This window comes from Podarcis melisellensis (genome assembly GCF_964234715.1).
Source record: "Podarcis melisellensis genome assembly, chromosome: 6".
In the NCBI taxonomy this organism is placed as follows: Eukaryota; Metazoa; Chordata; class Lepidosauria; order Squamata; family Lacertidae; genus Podarcis; species Podarcis melisellensis.
Window position 1 is genome coordinate 15,107,659 of NC_138538.1, and position 18,135 is coordinate 15,125,793.

At 43.7% G+C, this 18,135-nt stretch overlaps 1 protein-coding gene across 4 annotated transcripts in view; it reads right to left on the bottom strand.

Annotated features, from left to right (window-relative positions):
- Positions 1-1,181: 1,181 nt before the first annotated feature.
- TFAP2C (transcription factor AP-2 gamma) overlaps positions 1,182-18,135 on the bottom strand; it is a 32,326-nt gene continuing 15,372 nt past the window's right edge. For 3 of the 4 annotated variants that reach the window (XM_081917070.1, XM_081917069.1, XM_081917071.1), the window contains exons 3-7: positions 16,397-16,448; positions 13,765-13,987; positions 12,135-12,253; positions 7,663-7,804; positions 1,182-3,330 (exon numbers count right to left, since the gene is read on the bottom strand). In XM_081917070.1, coding sequence (XP_081773196.1) covers positions 3,045-3,330; positions 7,663-7,804; positions 12,135-12,253; positions 13,765-13,987; positions 16,397-16,448 — 822 coding nt within the window. In that variant the 3' untranslated portion in view covers positions 1,182-3,044. The remainder of the gene's footprint in view (positions 3,331-7,662; positions 7,805-12,134; positions 12,254-13,764; positions 13,988-16,396; positions 16,449-18,135) is intronic. The other variant, XM_081917072.1, reaches the window with a different exon arrangement.

Consider the following 18,135-nt stretch of genomic DNA (forward strand, 5'->3'; position numbering starts at 1 on the left):
GCATTGCCGTAATCCAACCTTGAGGCTTTCAATGCATGGAACTGTGGTTACGCTCTCCCATTTCAGGAATTGCCACATTAGAAATTGCTGGGATGGGCATAGAAACAAAACATGCACCATAGGCCTGTGCCTTTGGAACCCTCAGATTCAATTCACACAGGGCCAGCCCAACCATTGGGCAGAGGGAGACAAGTGCCTCAGGCGGCAGAAGCTGAGGAGTGGCAGCAGCACCACCTCCCTGGCTGCTCCCCTTTGTTGGAGGGCAGAAGCCAGGAATGCTAAACTAGCCAGCAGGGCCCCCCCCTCATATGGTGCAGGGTTTTTTTTTTTGCTATCCTGTAGCCACTGTGGACAGGAGTGCCTGGCGTGCTCTGGTCCATGGGGTCATGAAGCGTCGGACACGACTAAATTACTAAACAACAACAACAACAAGCCAGTGTTGAAGTTGGTCCTCAGTCACCTTCTGACCGTGGGAGGGAGGTGCCACCTTCTCCTCTGCCTCAAGCAGCAAAGTGCCTTGGGCCAGCTCTGAATTTATATGCTTAAGTGATTAGACAGAGCATTTTATTTTATTTTATTATTTTCTAAAGGAAGCTTTCAGGCTCCTTCTTTGCCTTGGCACATCGTTATCCGTGAGGACGGAGGTAGGGGAAGAGAGCAGTCATGGCAATAGAGAGATGGTTCCTGATATAATTGAAACCATTAGCTGTGCTGGCACTCAGCTTCACATGTCTGTTCCATTAGTTCGATGCACTATAAAGAACTGTGTATTCAATTACAATGTCCATTTTTGGTATTCTGCTGCCCATCCCCCATAAGAAGCAAAAATACTCTTCCTCTTCCCGCCCCCCCAACCCACTTCCAGTTAAACACCATTCAATACTTTCTATCCAGAATATTTTTATTATATGGATTATCCTATACAATGCCTTTTGGGTAACAGGAAGACATTTACAAGTGAAGTGGGATGTATTTTTTTTTTAATGACTTCCATTCTTATTCTTATTCTTTTCTCTCTCTCTCTCTCTCTCTCTCTCTCTCTCTCTCACACACACACACACACACACACACACACACACACACCCCAAACACACTCCTTTTGAATGGATACCAAGTACACAAAATTATTGCTTTGTCAATACACACCTCAGATTGGATACAAAATTCTACAGTGGCAAGAATTCAGGATTTTCATTTTTATTTTTTTTTGTAAAAAGTCACTTTTAAATACCCAGCATAAACAGACCTGTGTAGCAGTGTATTTGAGCTTACCCATTACCTTTTTGGGGGAGGAAAAGGGGGGATTTTAAATTTTGAAGCCCATTTATAAAAAAAAGTATTAAAATGTTCACCATTATTTACAAGACCCATTAAATTACACATAAATAAATATATACATTCCAACACACTGTTTTCCCTTATACACATAAAAACCTCCCTGGATATATTTATATATATTTATATATATTCATATATATATATAACTTTTTGGCCTATATAGGCAAAAAAATAAAAAAAAATGTGCCTATTCTTTCAAGTTTTTTTCCTATTTTAAAAACACAAGACCTGATGACATATATAAAGCTGCAATATCCTGGCATTTAAAAAAACGGAAGCAAGTTTATTTTGCATTCTTTTTAGCTCGAACTAGTTTTTCCTTGTGTAAGAAGAACTGCTACAGTACGCTTTACTGCAGGGATGGGAAGCCTGTGGTCTCCCAGGCACTGTTGGACTCCAAGTCCCATCATCCCCAGCCATGCCAGCTGAGGATGATGGGAACTGTAGTCCAACAAGATCTGAGCAGCTGAAGGTTCCGCTTCCCCACTTTAGTGCTTGCTGCTCTGTGTTCATTTGAGTCCAGCAGAAGCTTAGTCTGCATTAGAATAACTTCCAGGATTTGTGCCTAGAAGTCTGAATCACTCTCAAAAAGCCCCCAAGAGGTTGCAAGGTGATGCAAGGTGTTCAAATAACCATCAGACTATTTATTTCACTTTATACCAAGTTCAACTTCCCTTTGGATAAAAAAAATCCATTACATTTACAGTCCTGGGTGCCTGGTCAAAGCTTCAGATACCCTGGGGTTAATACTGAGTTATGTTGTTGCTGGTTTCCAAAGATTTCCAGAACCAGGGAAATCCTGCTTATAACCCGGTTGATGGTCCCATTCTTCTCTTCTTATTCTCTGGCACAGCCATGAGAGGGAAACTGGAAGCATTTGCCTTCTGTTTAACACTAACCTTAGTTTATTGTGACATCTCAGAATGATAAACAATGATTTGTGTGTAAACATGTGATTTATTGAAGCAACCCGGGTCAGCGTGGGGTTTATAGTTCTGAATTGTTATTATCAAACCATAGCTTGCACCCAATCTTGATGCCTTTCAGACATTTTGGATTGCAACTCCCATAATCTCTTACCATGGACTGATGGAAGCTGCAGGTCAAGACAGTTAGAGAGCATCAACTGGGGCAGATTAATTTACACCAATGATGGTTTGTCCATTTTTAATATACGGATAAACTATACTTGGTGTCAGGCAGGAAACAAAAGCTTCCTATCTCGTCTTTGCAACTGCAAAGAAGGAGGTTCTCGATTCCAGGGCTTCAGGTAACATTAAAAAACCACGGTTTAGTGTTCCATCCGAACGCTGCTATCAGGATGTACGCAATGAAAAAGAGCATCTTATTCAAAGTTTTGAGAAACAGCACTAAACAGACTTCCATACAAGAAAAAAAAATAGCACCACTTTGTACTGTTTAAAAAGTTTTTTTTTTCTTTTAAAAAATGAAATTAAAAGCTTGTACTCATGTTTATCTTCGGTTCCCTGGTCCCACAATGAATGGATAACAGCAGCTTTAAAGAAAGGAGAGAAAGAGAGACACATGTATCTCACAGAGGAGCCTGAAAAGGATGCTTAAAAAACGAAAAACACGCCCCGAAGCAAGTTGTAACAAGATTATCTACATGCCCTCTAGGCAAGACGATCTTAAAGTCTGTGTGCGAGAAACAGTATACAAAAGTCTGGCTTCTTCCTCTTTCTCACTCACTTCCGGTGCTTGTCCATTTTCTCAATGCTTTTATTGGTTTCCGCAGGGCTCTGGTCGCCGGCGTTCATGTACGTTTTGTCTGCTATTTTGAGCGCTTCGTTCAGGTAGTTCTGGACGGACGTCATGGCAGCACAGATCGCAGCGCTCCCGAAGCCGTGGGTGATTAGGCTGAAGTGAGTCAAGCAGCCCTGGATGCCAGGGTCTAAGATGGGGCTCGGCCTCGCATTGCCAAGAGGGGTGCGGTCCTGAGTGAGGAGTTCAGTGAATTCTTTGCAGATCTGCCTGCAAGAGACAACACACAGAATTAACTTTCAACAAAAAAGTTGTTAACTGCCACAGTTAAAAAGGGCTTGCCGAATCAGAAAGTCAAGAGTAATATTACAGTGGGCAGGTGTGTATGTGTCTAATCACTTCCCCATGTATACTAAGACACAGAAATATATTTTAAGGTCAGCTCCCTTTCTGTTTCTTAAACTTCGGTCTCCAGCTGTTGGTGGACTACAATTCCCATCATCTCTGCTCGCTGGAGATGATGGGAGTTGTAGTCCATCAACAGCTGCAGACCTCCGCCCCCAAGCGTGAGGAACACTGAGCTAACTGAAAGAAATGAAGAACACATTTCCTGTGCAACACAAGTCAGCTGTTTGCACAGCTCAGATCAGTGTGTTTGTTATCCTCAGAGCAACCCTCCAAGGTAGGCTAAACAAAAGCCGTTATCTTATACCAAATCAGACTGTTCTTCCATGTGGCAAAACTCAGAAGCTGGTAGGGCAAAGGAGGTGGTAAAAGAGACGGCAGGAGCGAAGGGAAGCTGATTTTTCCCACCAGCCACCCCTTTGGCGCACTAAGAGCACCACCAAGGAAGGGAGCAAAGCAACCCCAGTAGAGTGCAAGTGTAGGTGGAGCCTTTTGGAGGAGGGGCCTAAGGAACAGGTGGTTCTGACATCACCAACACACTTTCCATTGGCCCCTTCAAGAGGGCAGTGAGGAAGCCAGTATTCCTTTTATTATTCCTAGAGAAGGCTACAAATTTCTTACATTTGTAAGAAATTTTAAGAGGGAAAGCAAACCTCTTTGCCTCCTATAAGACTACTTTGTGTTTTTTTTTAAAAAAAAAATGCTTATTTTGCACCGTGTTATCAATTTGAGACTGTTCATGGCTAAACACTCTTAAGTGCACCGTGAAAGTCGCTCATCCCTACCACAGATCTGACCCCACAGTTGATGTGGGTCCTGTGAGGGCCTTTAGAGCACCATCTGCTCAGAGTTTGCAATATGAGCTTCAGTTATTGAGGCCCAGGGATGTGGGTGTGCTCTCTCGACCCTTGTGTCCACCATGGCTTTTAAGATGTGGCAGGGAGGGTCTGACTGGGCGGGTCCAGAGAGTAGTTAACGCCTCATTTAGGAAGAAGGTACCCATCATACTGAAGGACTATCTTCCACAACAGGACACCAAGTTTCTATGCAACTGCTGCCCTGAGACACACACACACACACACACACACACACACACACACACCCTTTCTTGGGCAAGGGGTTTGAGATCCACAGGGATCCGTCTTGTTTCCCATGTTAGTCAGCGTGAATATGGAATCACTAGGAGATGTCCTCTGGGGATTTGGAGTGCAATAGCCCACAGGTGACACCCAACTCTATCACTCCATGTCATCTGAATCAGAAGAAGATGTGCAAGTCCTGGACCAGTGCCTGTAGGCAGTGATGGACTGGATGCAAGCCAACAAACTGAAGCTGAATCATGATTAGATGGAGCTGCTGTGGGTAAGTAGCTTATGGGTACAGAAATTAGTGAGATGGCCTGTCCTGGATAAGGCAACACTCCCCAAAAGAACAGCTGCATAGATTAGAGGAGTATACTCCTAAGCTACCTGTGAACTGCCCTGCAGATGAAGGGTAGTATACAAAATTAATAAATTTAAAATTTAAAATTTCTCTAAAAGCACAGGTGGGTAAGGAAAGGGCCTCAGCTGAGGGGCAGAGTGCGTTTAAAAAGGCCCCGGGTAAAACCCTCAGCTTCTCCAGAAAGGTCTGGGGAAAACTGTTCTCCCAAACAACAATAAACTAATGGTCTGACTTGGTAGATAAGAAGCTGCTATGTTCTGTGATGAACACTTCCTGGGCTGGGACAGTCGGGCATCAGTGAACCAACCTCTTAGCTGGGCTACTGCAATGCACTGTGTGTGGCTGCCCTTGAATACAGTCCACAGGGTGCAGCTAGTGCAGAATGCTGCTGCCAGGGTGTTACTTGGGCAGCAAGAAAAGATTGTGTTACGCCAATCCTTATAACTTGGCACAAGCACCCACATAGCCACCAGGCTCAATTCTGAAGGGTGGTACTAGTGTACCAGGCCCTGAGTACTGGAAGGAAAACTTTCCCTTCCGTATGATCTTCTGCCTAGACCTGGTTTATTTAATCTGCTTTTAAGGTACAGTTGCATGACAATTTCCACAGCTTTGGTTTTGCAGAAGGTATGGAAGGCAACAGAACAGAGACAGCGAATTTAGCTAGCTAGCTCTCACTGGAGAAATATGGTTGAAGTTTAAATACCTGCAAATTCCAAACCATTCACCAAGTTTGCAGGCTGTAAGTGGAAATGTGTTGCTGGATGCACCTAAAATGCTTTTGGATGTTTCACATCTTAAAACCCCCACAGGGATCACTGTATTACTAGGATTTGATGAATCTGTGCTCCAAAAGGCATGTGATGCCTTTTGATCTTCCAAGGATCTTGCAAGCATTCGCCAAGACATATTAAAGCTAAAAGGTCCTTATTTCCTCCTATTGACATTTTAAGCACCATTTAAAAATAAAAAGCGTTTTCATCCAGCCCCAAACGCAGAAACATACGTAATGCTCTACTTTGGAAAGCTGTCGTCCTGAAACAATAGCCTACATGTGATGCATTCTGGAGCCTTCAGATTTCTTCTTAAAATCCTTTCTCCATTCAAAGAGAATTTCACCACTGGATTCAGTAAAAATCGGGCTGCCCTCCAAACCTCAAAATGCTCTAAGCAGACACCATGGTACCCAAAGCAGATTTTGGCACAAATCACCATAAAACTCTATTGTATCAGGAACTAGCTATGCAATCCTGAGGTCCATCCAACATTTTTTTAAACACAAAATAGCTTCAGCCTCCTAGAGAAGTCCACTATTCCATTAAAAACACACACACAAAAAAAAACTTAGGACAAAACAAATGTGGGGAAACAAAAAGCAAAAGGTTGGTTTAAGAATACTCAAATTAAAAATATTTGATAGATTTAGACATCAGACAAAATTCACCTCAAACGCTTTCTTTTAGTACCCATCAATCTGCGAGTGTCACCCCCAAAATGGAAGTCTTTTAAAGAACTATTGTCTTGAGCTGAATGGTGATTTTGCAAGGATGAGAAACACACCCATTTGCACAAGGCAAGTCCCACCCATTTTCCAACATTCTCCACCAAAGCCCTCCTACCCACCACCACCGACCAAGCCACATCCCACGCTGTGCTGAAAAGGACTTCTCAAACCTTGAGGAGCAACTTGTTCTTGGACTGGAGAGGGTGGGTGATCAGCAAATACCAAACACAGAAGCACCTTTGGATGCTGTGCATGACTTTCAGTTGGGGAGGTAGGAGAGATGAAGCATGCAATTAACTCCACCACTCTAATTTGAACTAAAGCATTCACTTTGGTGAGTTTGAACCCAGCTGAACTTCAGAAGGAGCACAGGAAACAGGCTGATATGGAGTCAGAGCCTTGCCCAGTCTCAATGAGTAAATTGCCTACAAGCAGGGATGAGGAACCTGCTGTTTGACTACAACTCCCATCTTCAGTAGCCACTGGCCATGCTGGCTGAGACTGATGGGAGCTGGAGTCCAAGAACATCTGGAGCACCACAGAGGGTCAACGGAGATCAACTGAAAGCATTTTGCAATGAGTCTTTTTCTACCCTCCCTGGAGCTGCCAGGAAGTGAACAGCCCCCCCCCAAGAAACTTTGCATGTCAAAAAGCATAAGAATTCAGACAATTTGCTCTATTACTATGAAAATCACCCCGATATTCTGTAGCATTGCTTAAGACAGTATCAGGCAAACATATACATTCAACATCTTCAGAAACCTAAGCTTGCTTTAATTTTTTTAAAATGCACTGATGCGGGAGGGGACCCATCTGTGGACACTAGGCAGAGGGCCCTTGAACTTGGAACCAGCCCTTGTAGGAGCCTATAGGTTGTGGACAGGGAAACCTTCAGGTAATTGTTCAACTCCCATCAGCTCTAGCCAGCATGACCCATCCAGCAATATCAGGAAGCCTTAAAAGCAAGCCTCAACAACTGCCACATCTCCTAAATCACGCATAGGCAAACTCCGCCCTCCAGATATTTGGGACTACAATTCCCATCATCCCTGACCACTGGTCCTGTTAGCTAGGGATGATGGGAATTGTAGTCCCAAACATCTGGAGGGCCAGAGTTTGCCTATGCCTGCCCTAAATCTTTTAACATGCAGATCACAGTCCTCCTTTACGTAGAACTAAGGGTTACGATACAAATGCTAAAATACAAACTGGTCATCCAAGATGCTCATGTTCAAAAAGAGAATACCTACTTTGCAGCCAGCAGCATGTTCTTCCTGTTAGCCATCTCATTACGCCCCAGATGCGGCCGAGTTAAGTATTCGGCCACAGCCTTGGAAGGAAACTCAGTTTCACAGACGTAGCCAAAATCCCGGGCAAGATGTACAGCTTCGCCTGGAAAAGATGAGAAAGGAACCACAAAAATAAAGCTGTGATTATCATCCTCATCTAATTCATTTTATTAATTACCCACCCTTCACCCCAAGGTCCCAGGGTGAGTTACATTAGATATTAAGTTAATATCTAATATTAGTTTAATACCTCCCCTCCAAAAAAAAAAAAACAGTTTGCAGCACAATTTTTACATAATACACCATTTTCATGATATGCCCTACTTAAGACCATAAAGTCCTAGTTAATTTTCCAGCAGGCTCATAATTTATGTTTAATTTACAACACCTGAGCAATTCTGCCTTGATATCCAAAGGCTGCAAAAGGGGTTTCTTTGTTCTTAGTCTAAACCAGTGACTGACAGAATTCTGTCATAGGATAACCCTTGAGGGTGGCCTGTCAGGGGCTACGTGCGGACAAGGAACCAAGCTGCTGCAACCAGTGGCCAGAGTCAAATATGGGTGCGGTGTCCTCCATTTCTCCTTGCTGCCCCAGTAAAATTAGGCCAAGGCCTCACAAACCTCACCCCTTGTTCTAGCTAGCCTATTGCTTTATTCTAGGGTGTGGATCAGCTAGTCTAGGGATGGGAAACTTTTTCACCATCAAGGACTAGAATCTCTGGGGTGAAATGAGTAATACATCGGGAGCTACAGGCTGGCACAGCCAGGCCCAAGAGTGGACAGGGCCTGTCTCTTTGTGAGCGCATCAACTTATCTCCCTCCACACACACACAAAAACACACGATGCAGAAGAGGAAGTGATTTTCAGCGGGGAACAAGAGAAGGTCCACACCATCTTGAAGCAATCTACAATTTGGACTACAGTTCTCATCAGTTTCACCCAGTCTCTGATCCCTGATGGGAGCTTCTGTCCCAAACATCTGGAAGGCACCAGCTTGACAAAAGCTATACTAACTGGGTTGCAGGCTGACCTAATGAGGGTTTCAGCAGTAGCATTGTCACCCTATAAATATGTGGAAATAAGGCAGCGTGAGTCCTCACATACCATACCCTCCAACACAACGTGGCCCAAATCCGGGACACCATTTTCCAGGTCCCAAATCCTGCACAAATCACGTGAGCCATGTGAGATCACAGGCGAGGAAAAAGCATTTTCTTCAGGTACAGCGCCAAAAACACATAGACATTTTGGGGCACCTTGCAAGATCATGGACCCCTCCCCCCCAAAAAACCACTTTTTTGGGGGGGGGAGATCTTTTCCCGAAATCGTGCCAGAGACCAAGGTGCCTCAAACGGCTGCCATGCTCTCGTGGGGGGGGGGGGAGATGGCCTGGTTTTCCCACGGCATAAATGTTAGGCTAATGGTGGGTCCAGACTCCAAAAAGGGGTGGAGACCTATTGAGCTACTCTATTGATCAAACAAAGCTCTCTTGAAAACAAGTTTCAGCAAGAAACCCTTTTTTTGGACATTTGTCTATACAGAAACATCCTCTTCGGACTGGAGCTCTAGGGATTTGTTTAGGATTGAGGCAGAGTTTCTTGCATCATCCTAGGTCCCCACCCCACCCCCACCCCAATAATTAGCCAAATTCTACCTTCTCATCCTGTAATTGGCCTCTGTTCCCAGACTGTTTTTGGAAGATGTCAAAAGAGATTGCAAAATATTACTTCACAATTAAGTAGCTTGGATGAACACAAAATTCCGAGCCGCTTAGATATTTGTAAAGCCGCACAGCGACAGAAGCTACCACGGTTGGCTTACAAGTTCGGCGCATCCCCTCCCATACGGTTGGTGCAGCTTGAACCAAAAAGACACTCATCCAAAACTTGAGGACAACTCCCATCCAAACAACTAGCAAAGCAACTATTCATTTTAATGGATCCGGATTCCACCCAGACAATCCAGTTAAACAAAAGATGTGGGATGCAAAGCATATTTCACCCATTTGAATTCAATCGACCCGGCATTCCGGTGATGGAACACATTTGCTCAGAAAATACAGGATGGTTTGCCTATGTTGCAATAAAAGTGATGAACATGCACCAAGTGATCTCTTGCAAGTGCTGAGTGAACCAGCATAGATTAGCTGCTACAGACAGGTGGTGCATCATCTCAGACATGCTTGTTCTCAATGGACACCATTCATACATTCATTTTCCATTCATCAAAGTTAAACATCCATGCACATGTGAACTAGCTCAGGGCCTCCCTGAGTTATTTCAATTAATTATTTCAAATGGGTTTACACCATGTGCTTAAAGACATGGAACTGCAAATCCATCAAATCCAAAATTTGGAATCTGCGGCCCTGCAGATGTTGTTGAGACTCAAACCAGCCCAAAACAGAATGGCTATCAGTCATGGATGGTGGGAATTGTAGTTCTCCCTTCCTCCTTCATTAAAACTTTTGCTTTAAGCACACATTCCATTTGTAGAAAACCTAAAAAGAACCCATGGCTGCAATCCCAAAGATTCTTTATCCCAAAGAAACCATGGCTTTAATAAAGCATTGCTCTCACTTAGTAAACCACTGCATGTGCTTTCTGTCTGCTACACTATCGCCTTAAACTCCACCGCCAAGTAAAAAATATTAATAATTCTTTTGGAAACAGTTCTCTCTGATCTGAAGGTTATTGGAGGCTGATGGAGCTTTTATTATGGGTGAGCTATTGCTCTTTCAAAACACTGGATTCTACTGGGAACTCTCCACCACCGAACTCTGCTGTCTCGGGGACATTCCTAAGCTAGTTATCAGAATGAACATTCTCATTCTGGATTCTTAAAACTCTTTTTAGACACATTCTTAATTTATGGATTAATTTCAACTAGATCTGGTCCCCTTAAAGCTTTGTATCAAACTCCTTAATCAAAAGTTATGCAGTGGGGCAAGAATTCGCCAAACTGTCTAGCGGGACACACACTAATGTGCCTCTGGAAATGAATTAGTTAACTGATGAGAGGTTCCTAGGATTCCACAGGAGAGGCTACCCGATTTGCTCTCCTGCTTACACCACATCCGCAGCTCTTGCAGAAAAGCAATGGTGGAGCACACTCTGCCTTCCCATCCTAGAAATAAATTTATTTGGCCAACGGTAAAAGTCTGGATCGAGACATAATCTGGGGGTGAGGGAGAAGAGACAGGAACAAAGGAGACTATGCACACGTTGGCTATCCAGATCTTTTCAGCAGCGCTGCCATAAAAATTTCTATGAATAAAAACTTGGGATTGTTGATTACTCAAGCACAGATCAGCTGCTTGTTCACACACAGATGAGTCACAAGGATGGAGTTACAGCAGCTCCGTTTCCAGTTTAGAGTCTGCGAAGTCTCAGATGAATGTTAACCCCCACAAACACACACAGCCTACATCCTGCATTACATCAGTGGCCCCACCCCCAATTTAATGCTTGTGAAACTGCACCCCCACATTTATATATCTCTCTCTTTCTCCCTCCTAATGATTTTGGAGCACTGGGCTTCAATGGGGATGGGGGGGCGCAAGTCTCAACAGCAGCACTGACACACCATGCGGTAGTGGTAAAAAACAAAAGAAAATTTCAAGTTCAACACTCTTAGGGTAGAACCAGATCCAAACCATATATCTAAAGTACATCCAGTGCATATTTGTAGAGCACACTCCTGGGAACTGTAATTAGATAAGAGTTTTAGGGACGCAGGTGGCTCTGTGGGTTAAACCTCAGAGCCTAGGACTTGCCAATCAGAAGGTAGGTGGTTCGAATTGCCACGAAAGGGTGAGCTCCCGTTGCTCGGTCCCTGCTCCTGCCAACCTAGCAGTTCGAAAGCACGTCAAAATGCAAGTAGATAAATAGGTACAGCTCCGGCGGGAAGGTAAACGGCGTTTCCATGCGCTGCTCTGGTTCTCCAGAAGCGGCTTAGTCATGCTGGCCACATGACCCGGAAGCTGTACTCCGGCTCCCTTGGCCAATAAAGCGAGATGAGCGCCGCAACCCCAGAGTCGGCCACGACTGGACCTAATGGTCAGGGGTCCCTTTACTGGGGATTTTGGCTCTGCAAATGGGGAAATTCACCCTTCCCAGGATTCTTTGGGGGAAGTCAGGAGTTGTTAAAGGTGTGTTGGATGTGCTTTAAATGCATGGTGTGGGTCTGCCCTTCGTCCCCCAAATCATTTTGGACCACACAACTCCTATCAGCCCCAGCCAGGGATTGCAGTCCAGAAACAATTGGAGAGAACCATGTTGGCAAAGGCTGAAGCAGCGAATCCTGATATGCATATTTGGGCTAAAGTCTGAAAATGGAACAACACAGCTTTAGAGGACATGCTCATCCAAGTCACCTCATTTGTCCTTTACCCAGAAAGGCTCTTTTTTAAAAATAAAGAATTAAGACTGACCTTCCACCAACGATGTCAACAAAGTCACATTTGCAGCTTTCCTTCTGCCAGCTGGAAGGTTGAGACCAATTTTGTCCAGCTTCTCCCTTAGAGATCGGCCACCATTTTTAGATTTGGCTCTGCAAATAGTGGGGGAAAGAGGTGGACAGTGTTTTATTTAGCCGCACCCCCCCCGAAAGAGGCCACATTTCAAAGCAATTGAGAAATGCCAAATTACTGACATTCAGTGCAGTTCTGTTGTGTTGCGCGGGGGTGGGGGGGAGAGGAATCGAGGGCGGGGGGGTCAGAATGGAAAAACAAGCTTTGACCTACTTTTTAATGCTCCATCACATAAACATCAGAAAGCGAGATCAAAAAGAAAGGAAGCGGGGGGGGGGAGAATACGCTTTGCCTTTGCATTCACACTATCAAAGATCATTACGCTTACAGCAGGCGTAATGAAAATTGAACCTTTTACAAGCATGGAGCATCAAGTTGAGCATTTGTTGCGGCACAAGCATAGATATATTAACCAAGATTGCAATCCCAGCCCAGGCCTTCGAAATCAGGAGTACCATTTGAGAAGGAGGAATATTGGGGGGGGGTATGAGCTGGATTCACCAGCACACACCCCTTTGGTGTTTCAAACCACATGCTTTTGATTATTCCTCAAGGACGCCAATAGCTCTGGTTCTTTTTAGAAAGTAACCACAACAGATGCTCTTAACACACTCTGTGTGTGTGCTTTAACCTATCCAAGAACCTTGCTCAGAAGATCTCTCCTCTCTCTATCCAACTCCCATCATCCCTAGCTAACAGGACCAGTGGTCAGGGATGATGGGAATTGTAGTCTCAAAACATCTGGAGGGCCGAGTTTGCCTATGCCTGCAGTAAGCCAACTCTAACTGCATTGGAGACCCCCCTTGCTTGTTCCACTGAGCAGGAGCCCTGGACATCTTTCCAACAAAGTTCTGCTGCCCTGATGATCCCCCAAGGGGTTGCCAGCTTACTGATCTGTCTCTGCAGCTGTGCCTTTAACAGACATTAGAAGGAAGCATGGCTCAGTTTGCTTCAGAAAGCTTCACCCGCCGGGTGTTTCACCTATGACTTGCTATTAAAGACACATGGGTGTAGGCACGTATCTATGTGTGTGAGAAGTTTGGCCAGTTGGCATCCTTAACAGCAAACTGGAAACTGTACCCTTGGGTTGAAAGGTGGGAGAGGAATCGGCCGATTATTAATTTATGTGAACGCCATTTAAACACTGTGGTACACAGGCGGCCGAGTGAGTAAGAAAACCTGAAAATAATGGGTGCAAGATTCTCTTTTTGTAGGCTGAGAAGCAACGTGTCATATTAACAGGAAAAAGAGAACTTGTTTCTAGACTTGTTATAGCACTTTTCATTTCTGGAAATGCAAGGGGTGCTAAAGAGAAAGAAGAGCGTGAACACAGAGCTTGGAAATAAACTGCATTAGGATGCAGCGTTTGGCTTTCACTCTCTCTCCCTGCGCAAAATTGTTGAGACACAAAAATGGTATTTACATGCCGTTTGGCTTAAGAGGTGGTATGAGAAGCTCTAGTCACTGGAATAGTTTTGACGGGGCGGGGGGGGGAGGAGAGAAGAGGGGGGTGGAAATCACAGCCTCCTACCTTCGAAGAACCCCTCCCAGCAACGAAGCATTGAGACATTCCGGAGGAGAGAGCCTTCTCTGAACCTCTGCTACTGTCACTTTGTATTTAGACGTCGAACTGAGAAGAGAGAGCCGCCCAGGAACAGAGCAGAATACTTCGTTGGGGTTGATCACGACGCCGATAAGTCCATCCTTCTGGCAAGGGAGACCTAATGCATTGTTTTTCGTTAATGAAATAGGACCTAGGAGAACCAAGATATACAGGGGGGGAAAGAGGGTGGTGTGTTTTTTCCCCACTTTTGGGTTTTCCTTTAGGGAAGTCTAAATCACTTAACATTTAATAGATCTATTAGACGTCATAAATCCACTGTATTTTATTAACCCATTAAGATGCATTTCCCAATGGGGTTCTCATGAAACTTTTAACTGCAAACTATACAGTAAGAAAGTGAAAAATGTAGAAGACCATCCACATTTGATGCACTCCTACTAATATTATTTAATGATAAAAGAGTAATACATACATATGCATGCTTAACTGGTTTTCCAGTTTGCAGCAATGCAGCCTATTTTTCTCTGGCAGAAATGCTCAGTTTTATTGTTGCTATAAAATGCAAGCTTCATTTAACTATAGGAAGTTTCCTTTTTCTGAAACCTGAAATGGCATTGGGTGGCTGTACGCACTACTTGACAGGGGAAAATTCTCTGTCTGAACAACTGTTCCATCTTTAACAACAAAGAACCATAAGGTGGGAGAACATCAACCTTGAATCTGCCCCTCACCTGGATAGCAGACTGAGCAAGCATAAAGGTCGCCATATTTCCCACTATCATGAGATCATTGCATTTATTTAACTTACAGTAATAATTTTTCATATCTACATTTGCATATTTCATGCAAAACTATATCCTCTTTCTTTAGTTATGCATTCCCTGCATTTTTTGTGTGGGGAGGGGGGATTTGTAAGCAGCCACCATAAATGCACAATTGCAGTGCAGGAATTGTAGTAAAGTAAGCAAGTCAGTAGAACTTATCTTACGTGTGCCTGAGAAACAGTCATGTTTTGCCAAATCAAAGGCCAGTGTCCCCTCCCCTCCCCCCTTATAATGTATGGACCAGGAAACGGTTTAACAATCAGGCCCAATACTTTTCTTTATCAAAAGAGGAAGATTCTCAAGCGGCATGAAGCTGACAGCAAAAAATAAATTAAAAAATACTTCTGCCGTGAGCTAATTCTCAGATCGGCACACAGTTTACAGCAAAACAACATTTCTGCTTTTTCTCAGTCACATTTTTCCTTTCCAAGTCACCCTGGGGTTTTTCAGCAAAAACTCTCCTTTGATTATTATTTTTAAACAAAGTAGAAGGAAGGGACAGAGAACAGGATTCAAGGAGTTCATCTACCCTGGTATCCCCATCAGTCCCCCCCCCCAAAAAAAATGCCAGCAATGAAAACTTTTCACTGTGGATAAATCCTAAAGCCCATGCATTTAGAAGCAATAGGGCAGCAAGGTTAACCCATTCCTCCCTGCTTAGAAAGCCTGAAGGCAATTTCACTTTTCTCCCTCCATGCCTGCCTGTACCTATCTGTGTATTTTCCTGTATCTTTCAACAGAGATCTCCCCTCCACCCAGGTCATTAATGAAAATAGTGACAATTCTTCCCATTCTAATAAGGAAAGGAAAGCAACATAGGTAAACTCCGAGACGCAGGAGAGAATAAAGACCTTTGCTTCAAAACAGTTGCATTCCCTGGTTAATTTGACAACAGGCAAAAGCTCTTAGCCTTTTCTCCAGCCTGTATTGTAATACTTGGGATCCACATCTACTCTTCCCTGGATTAGATCAATAGAACATTTCTTCCCGCCACCCAATCAGCTTTTGACAATTCTTCATTAATTCACCTGCCTTGCCAAACACTCCTGCTTCGCTTCCAAAGACCATATAAATAAGGAACCAAAAATTCAAAAGCATCTGCAATAGCCTTAGATTTTTGCCTTACACGCTCAGGGATAGAGGCTCGCTCATTTCAGAGACTCTTGACATAATCATACTGTAATCTGCACAGTGCAAAACCATAACTTGGTAATAATCTCAAGAGGGGAAGCAATCGCTTTCCCATACAATAGAATATTGAGGCTTAAAAAGCAACAGTTCACCCATGTGAATGTTGCATCAGGATAATTTTTTTTCCTGGTATGTCAAGTTCAGTTATTTGCTGTTCCTGGGGAAATTACAGCTCAGACTAGTTTTTAAAGTTTCCACAAGAAAATTTAATAACCTATTTTATTAGTCCCAAATTCCACATCCTGGATTTTTTTTAACAACCTTTAAAAGCATCTGTATGTAAACAAATGCACACTCCAGTCAAACCCTCAACCTACTTACTTTGGAGTAAATGGGTTACAGTATATGGAATACAGCCTCCGGCACACATGCTAGCTCATGCAGAGAACTGGAAAGGAGATGGGGAGCTCTATTTTTCATTTATAGAAACTTCATTTTTTAAAAAAGAAAAAAGCCACATGGAAGAAAATCTTTTTTCCAAAACAATCTACCACTATGAAACTAGCCTTTATCGGTTAGAAATTCTTATCTTTTTAAAAAGAAGACAAGAGGAAAAACCAACAGGAGAATGCAGATTTACTGACCTTTTCTAATGACTGTCTGGTCATGCATTAATAAATGCTGATCTTCCACATGCTGGAGAGAGAATGTGAAATTTTTAGAACACAATTGTGGAATAAAGAAAATACACCCCACCTTCTCTCCCCCCCCCCCCACTACACGAAATGCACATACACAATGCTATTTTCCTCCAAATGGCTATGAACCTACGGATTAACTTTAAGGCTAAACCCTAAACATATTAATTGCAAGAAGAGCCTTTTATTCCAATAGGATGCCCACATAGTGACCAGAGACCAACAATCAGGTGTACAGTCTTCTCTTCAGAATGCATATAGAAGTGCCAGCCCTACTGAAATCAGTGGCGCTTTATTTTTAAGCAAGTTAGTGTGTGTGGCCCATTTCTGATGCTAACTCAGAATTCAGTCCCATTAAGTTATCTTATTTCTCAGAGGGTAGCTGCACACATTTAGGACTGCAGCTCCATGCACTTAACTGCACACCGATTTCACCAGGACTTCAGCACGACTAGTAAGAGATAAATTTCACCCAAGGCTTTTAAGGATTGCAGTGTGCACAAGACATGAAACTGCTGTTCTGCTGCCCTAATTTGGCTTCCAAAATGGGGACCATTATAAAGTTTTGTGGACCGATTACCTCCTCTTCAGTCCGGAAGAAAAAGATGTTGGACAAAGAGGAAGGAGAGCCACGCCATGCCATACCGTTAAATTATTAAAGGATACCTGACATACATTTAAAACACATGACTTCCCCCAAAGAATCTTGGGAAGTGGTTTGCCCCTCACACCGCTACACATTCCTAGCACCCTCAACAAACCACAGCTCCCAGGACTCTTCAAGGGAAGACATGGGCTTAAAATGTGCATTGAATGTCCTTTAAATGCATGGAGTGAATCTGTCTAGGGTTTATTCTGCAAATTAGTAAACGGGTCTAGCTTCTTGCTGAGCAAAATGGTGGGCCCCAGTCTACAGCGTTTTCCACCCCCCAAAGAGCCTGTTCTGTATGGTCTATTCATAGTGGTGATATTCTGCAGATTTTGGAACACAGTGCAAGGAATGGAACTTTTACGTGACTGGTTTTAATCTGTAAGACACTGCAGATCTGTAAGACTCTGAGCTTTAGGAACACCTGGTCAATAATGCAGAAGTGGGTTCTCTTGCAATGGTTTTGTATAACAACCAAGGATGCAATCCTGTGTGTGCTTAGCTGGAAGGAAGTCCCATTGAACCCAATGGATCTTACTTCCAAGCAGGCAGGCATAGGGCTGCTCTGTAAGAGAATGAAGGAGGGACTCTCCAAATCTCTCCTTGCAGTAAACTCACTAAGCCAGCCACTACTCAGCAATGCAGGGATAATTCTGACCTAACTCAAAAGGCAAATTATTGAAATAGATGTGAAGTGCTTTGAACTAGGGTCAGGAGTGGCTGTGGTCCTCTAGATGCTGTTGGACTACAACTCCCATCATCCCTAACCACTGGCCATATTGGCAGGGGCTGGTGGGAGTTCGAGTCAATGAACAAGTTCTCAATTCCTCAATTAGGGGGCTAAAACCCTGTTCACATAACCAACCAAGTACATCATCATTATCACTGAAGCACTATGGATCCCGACCATTTATGGAACAAGGGACAGGGCACATGATTCTACTCCATGCAAGACTGCCATTTGCCTCATTGTGGTGTGGAGATGACTGGACTACAGCCAGCAGGGTCAATGGTCAGGGAAGTTAGGAGCTCAGCA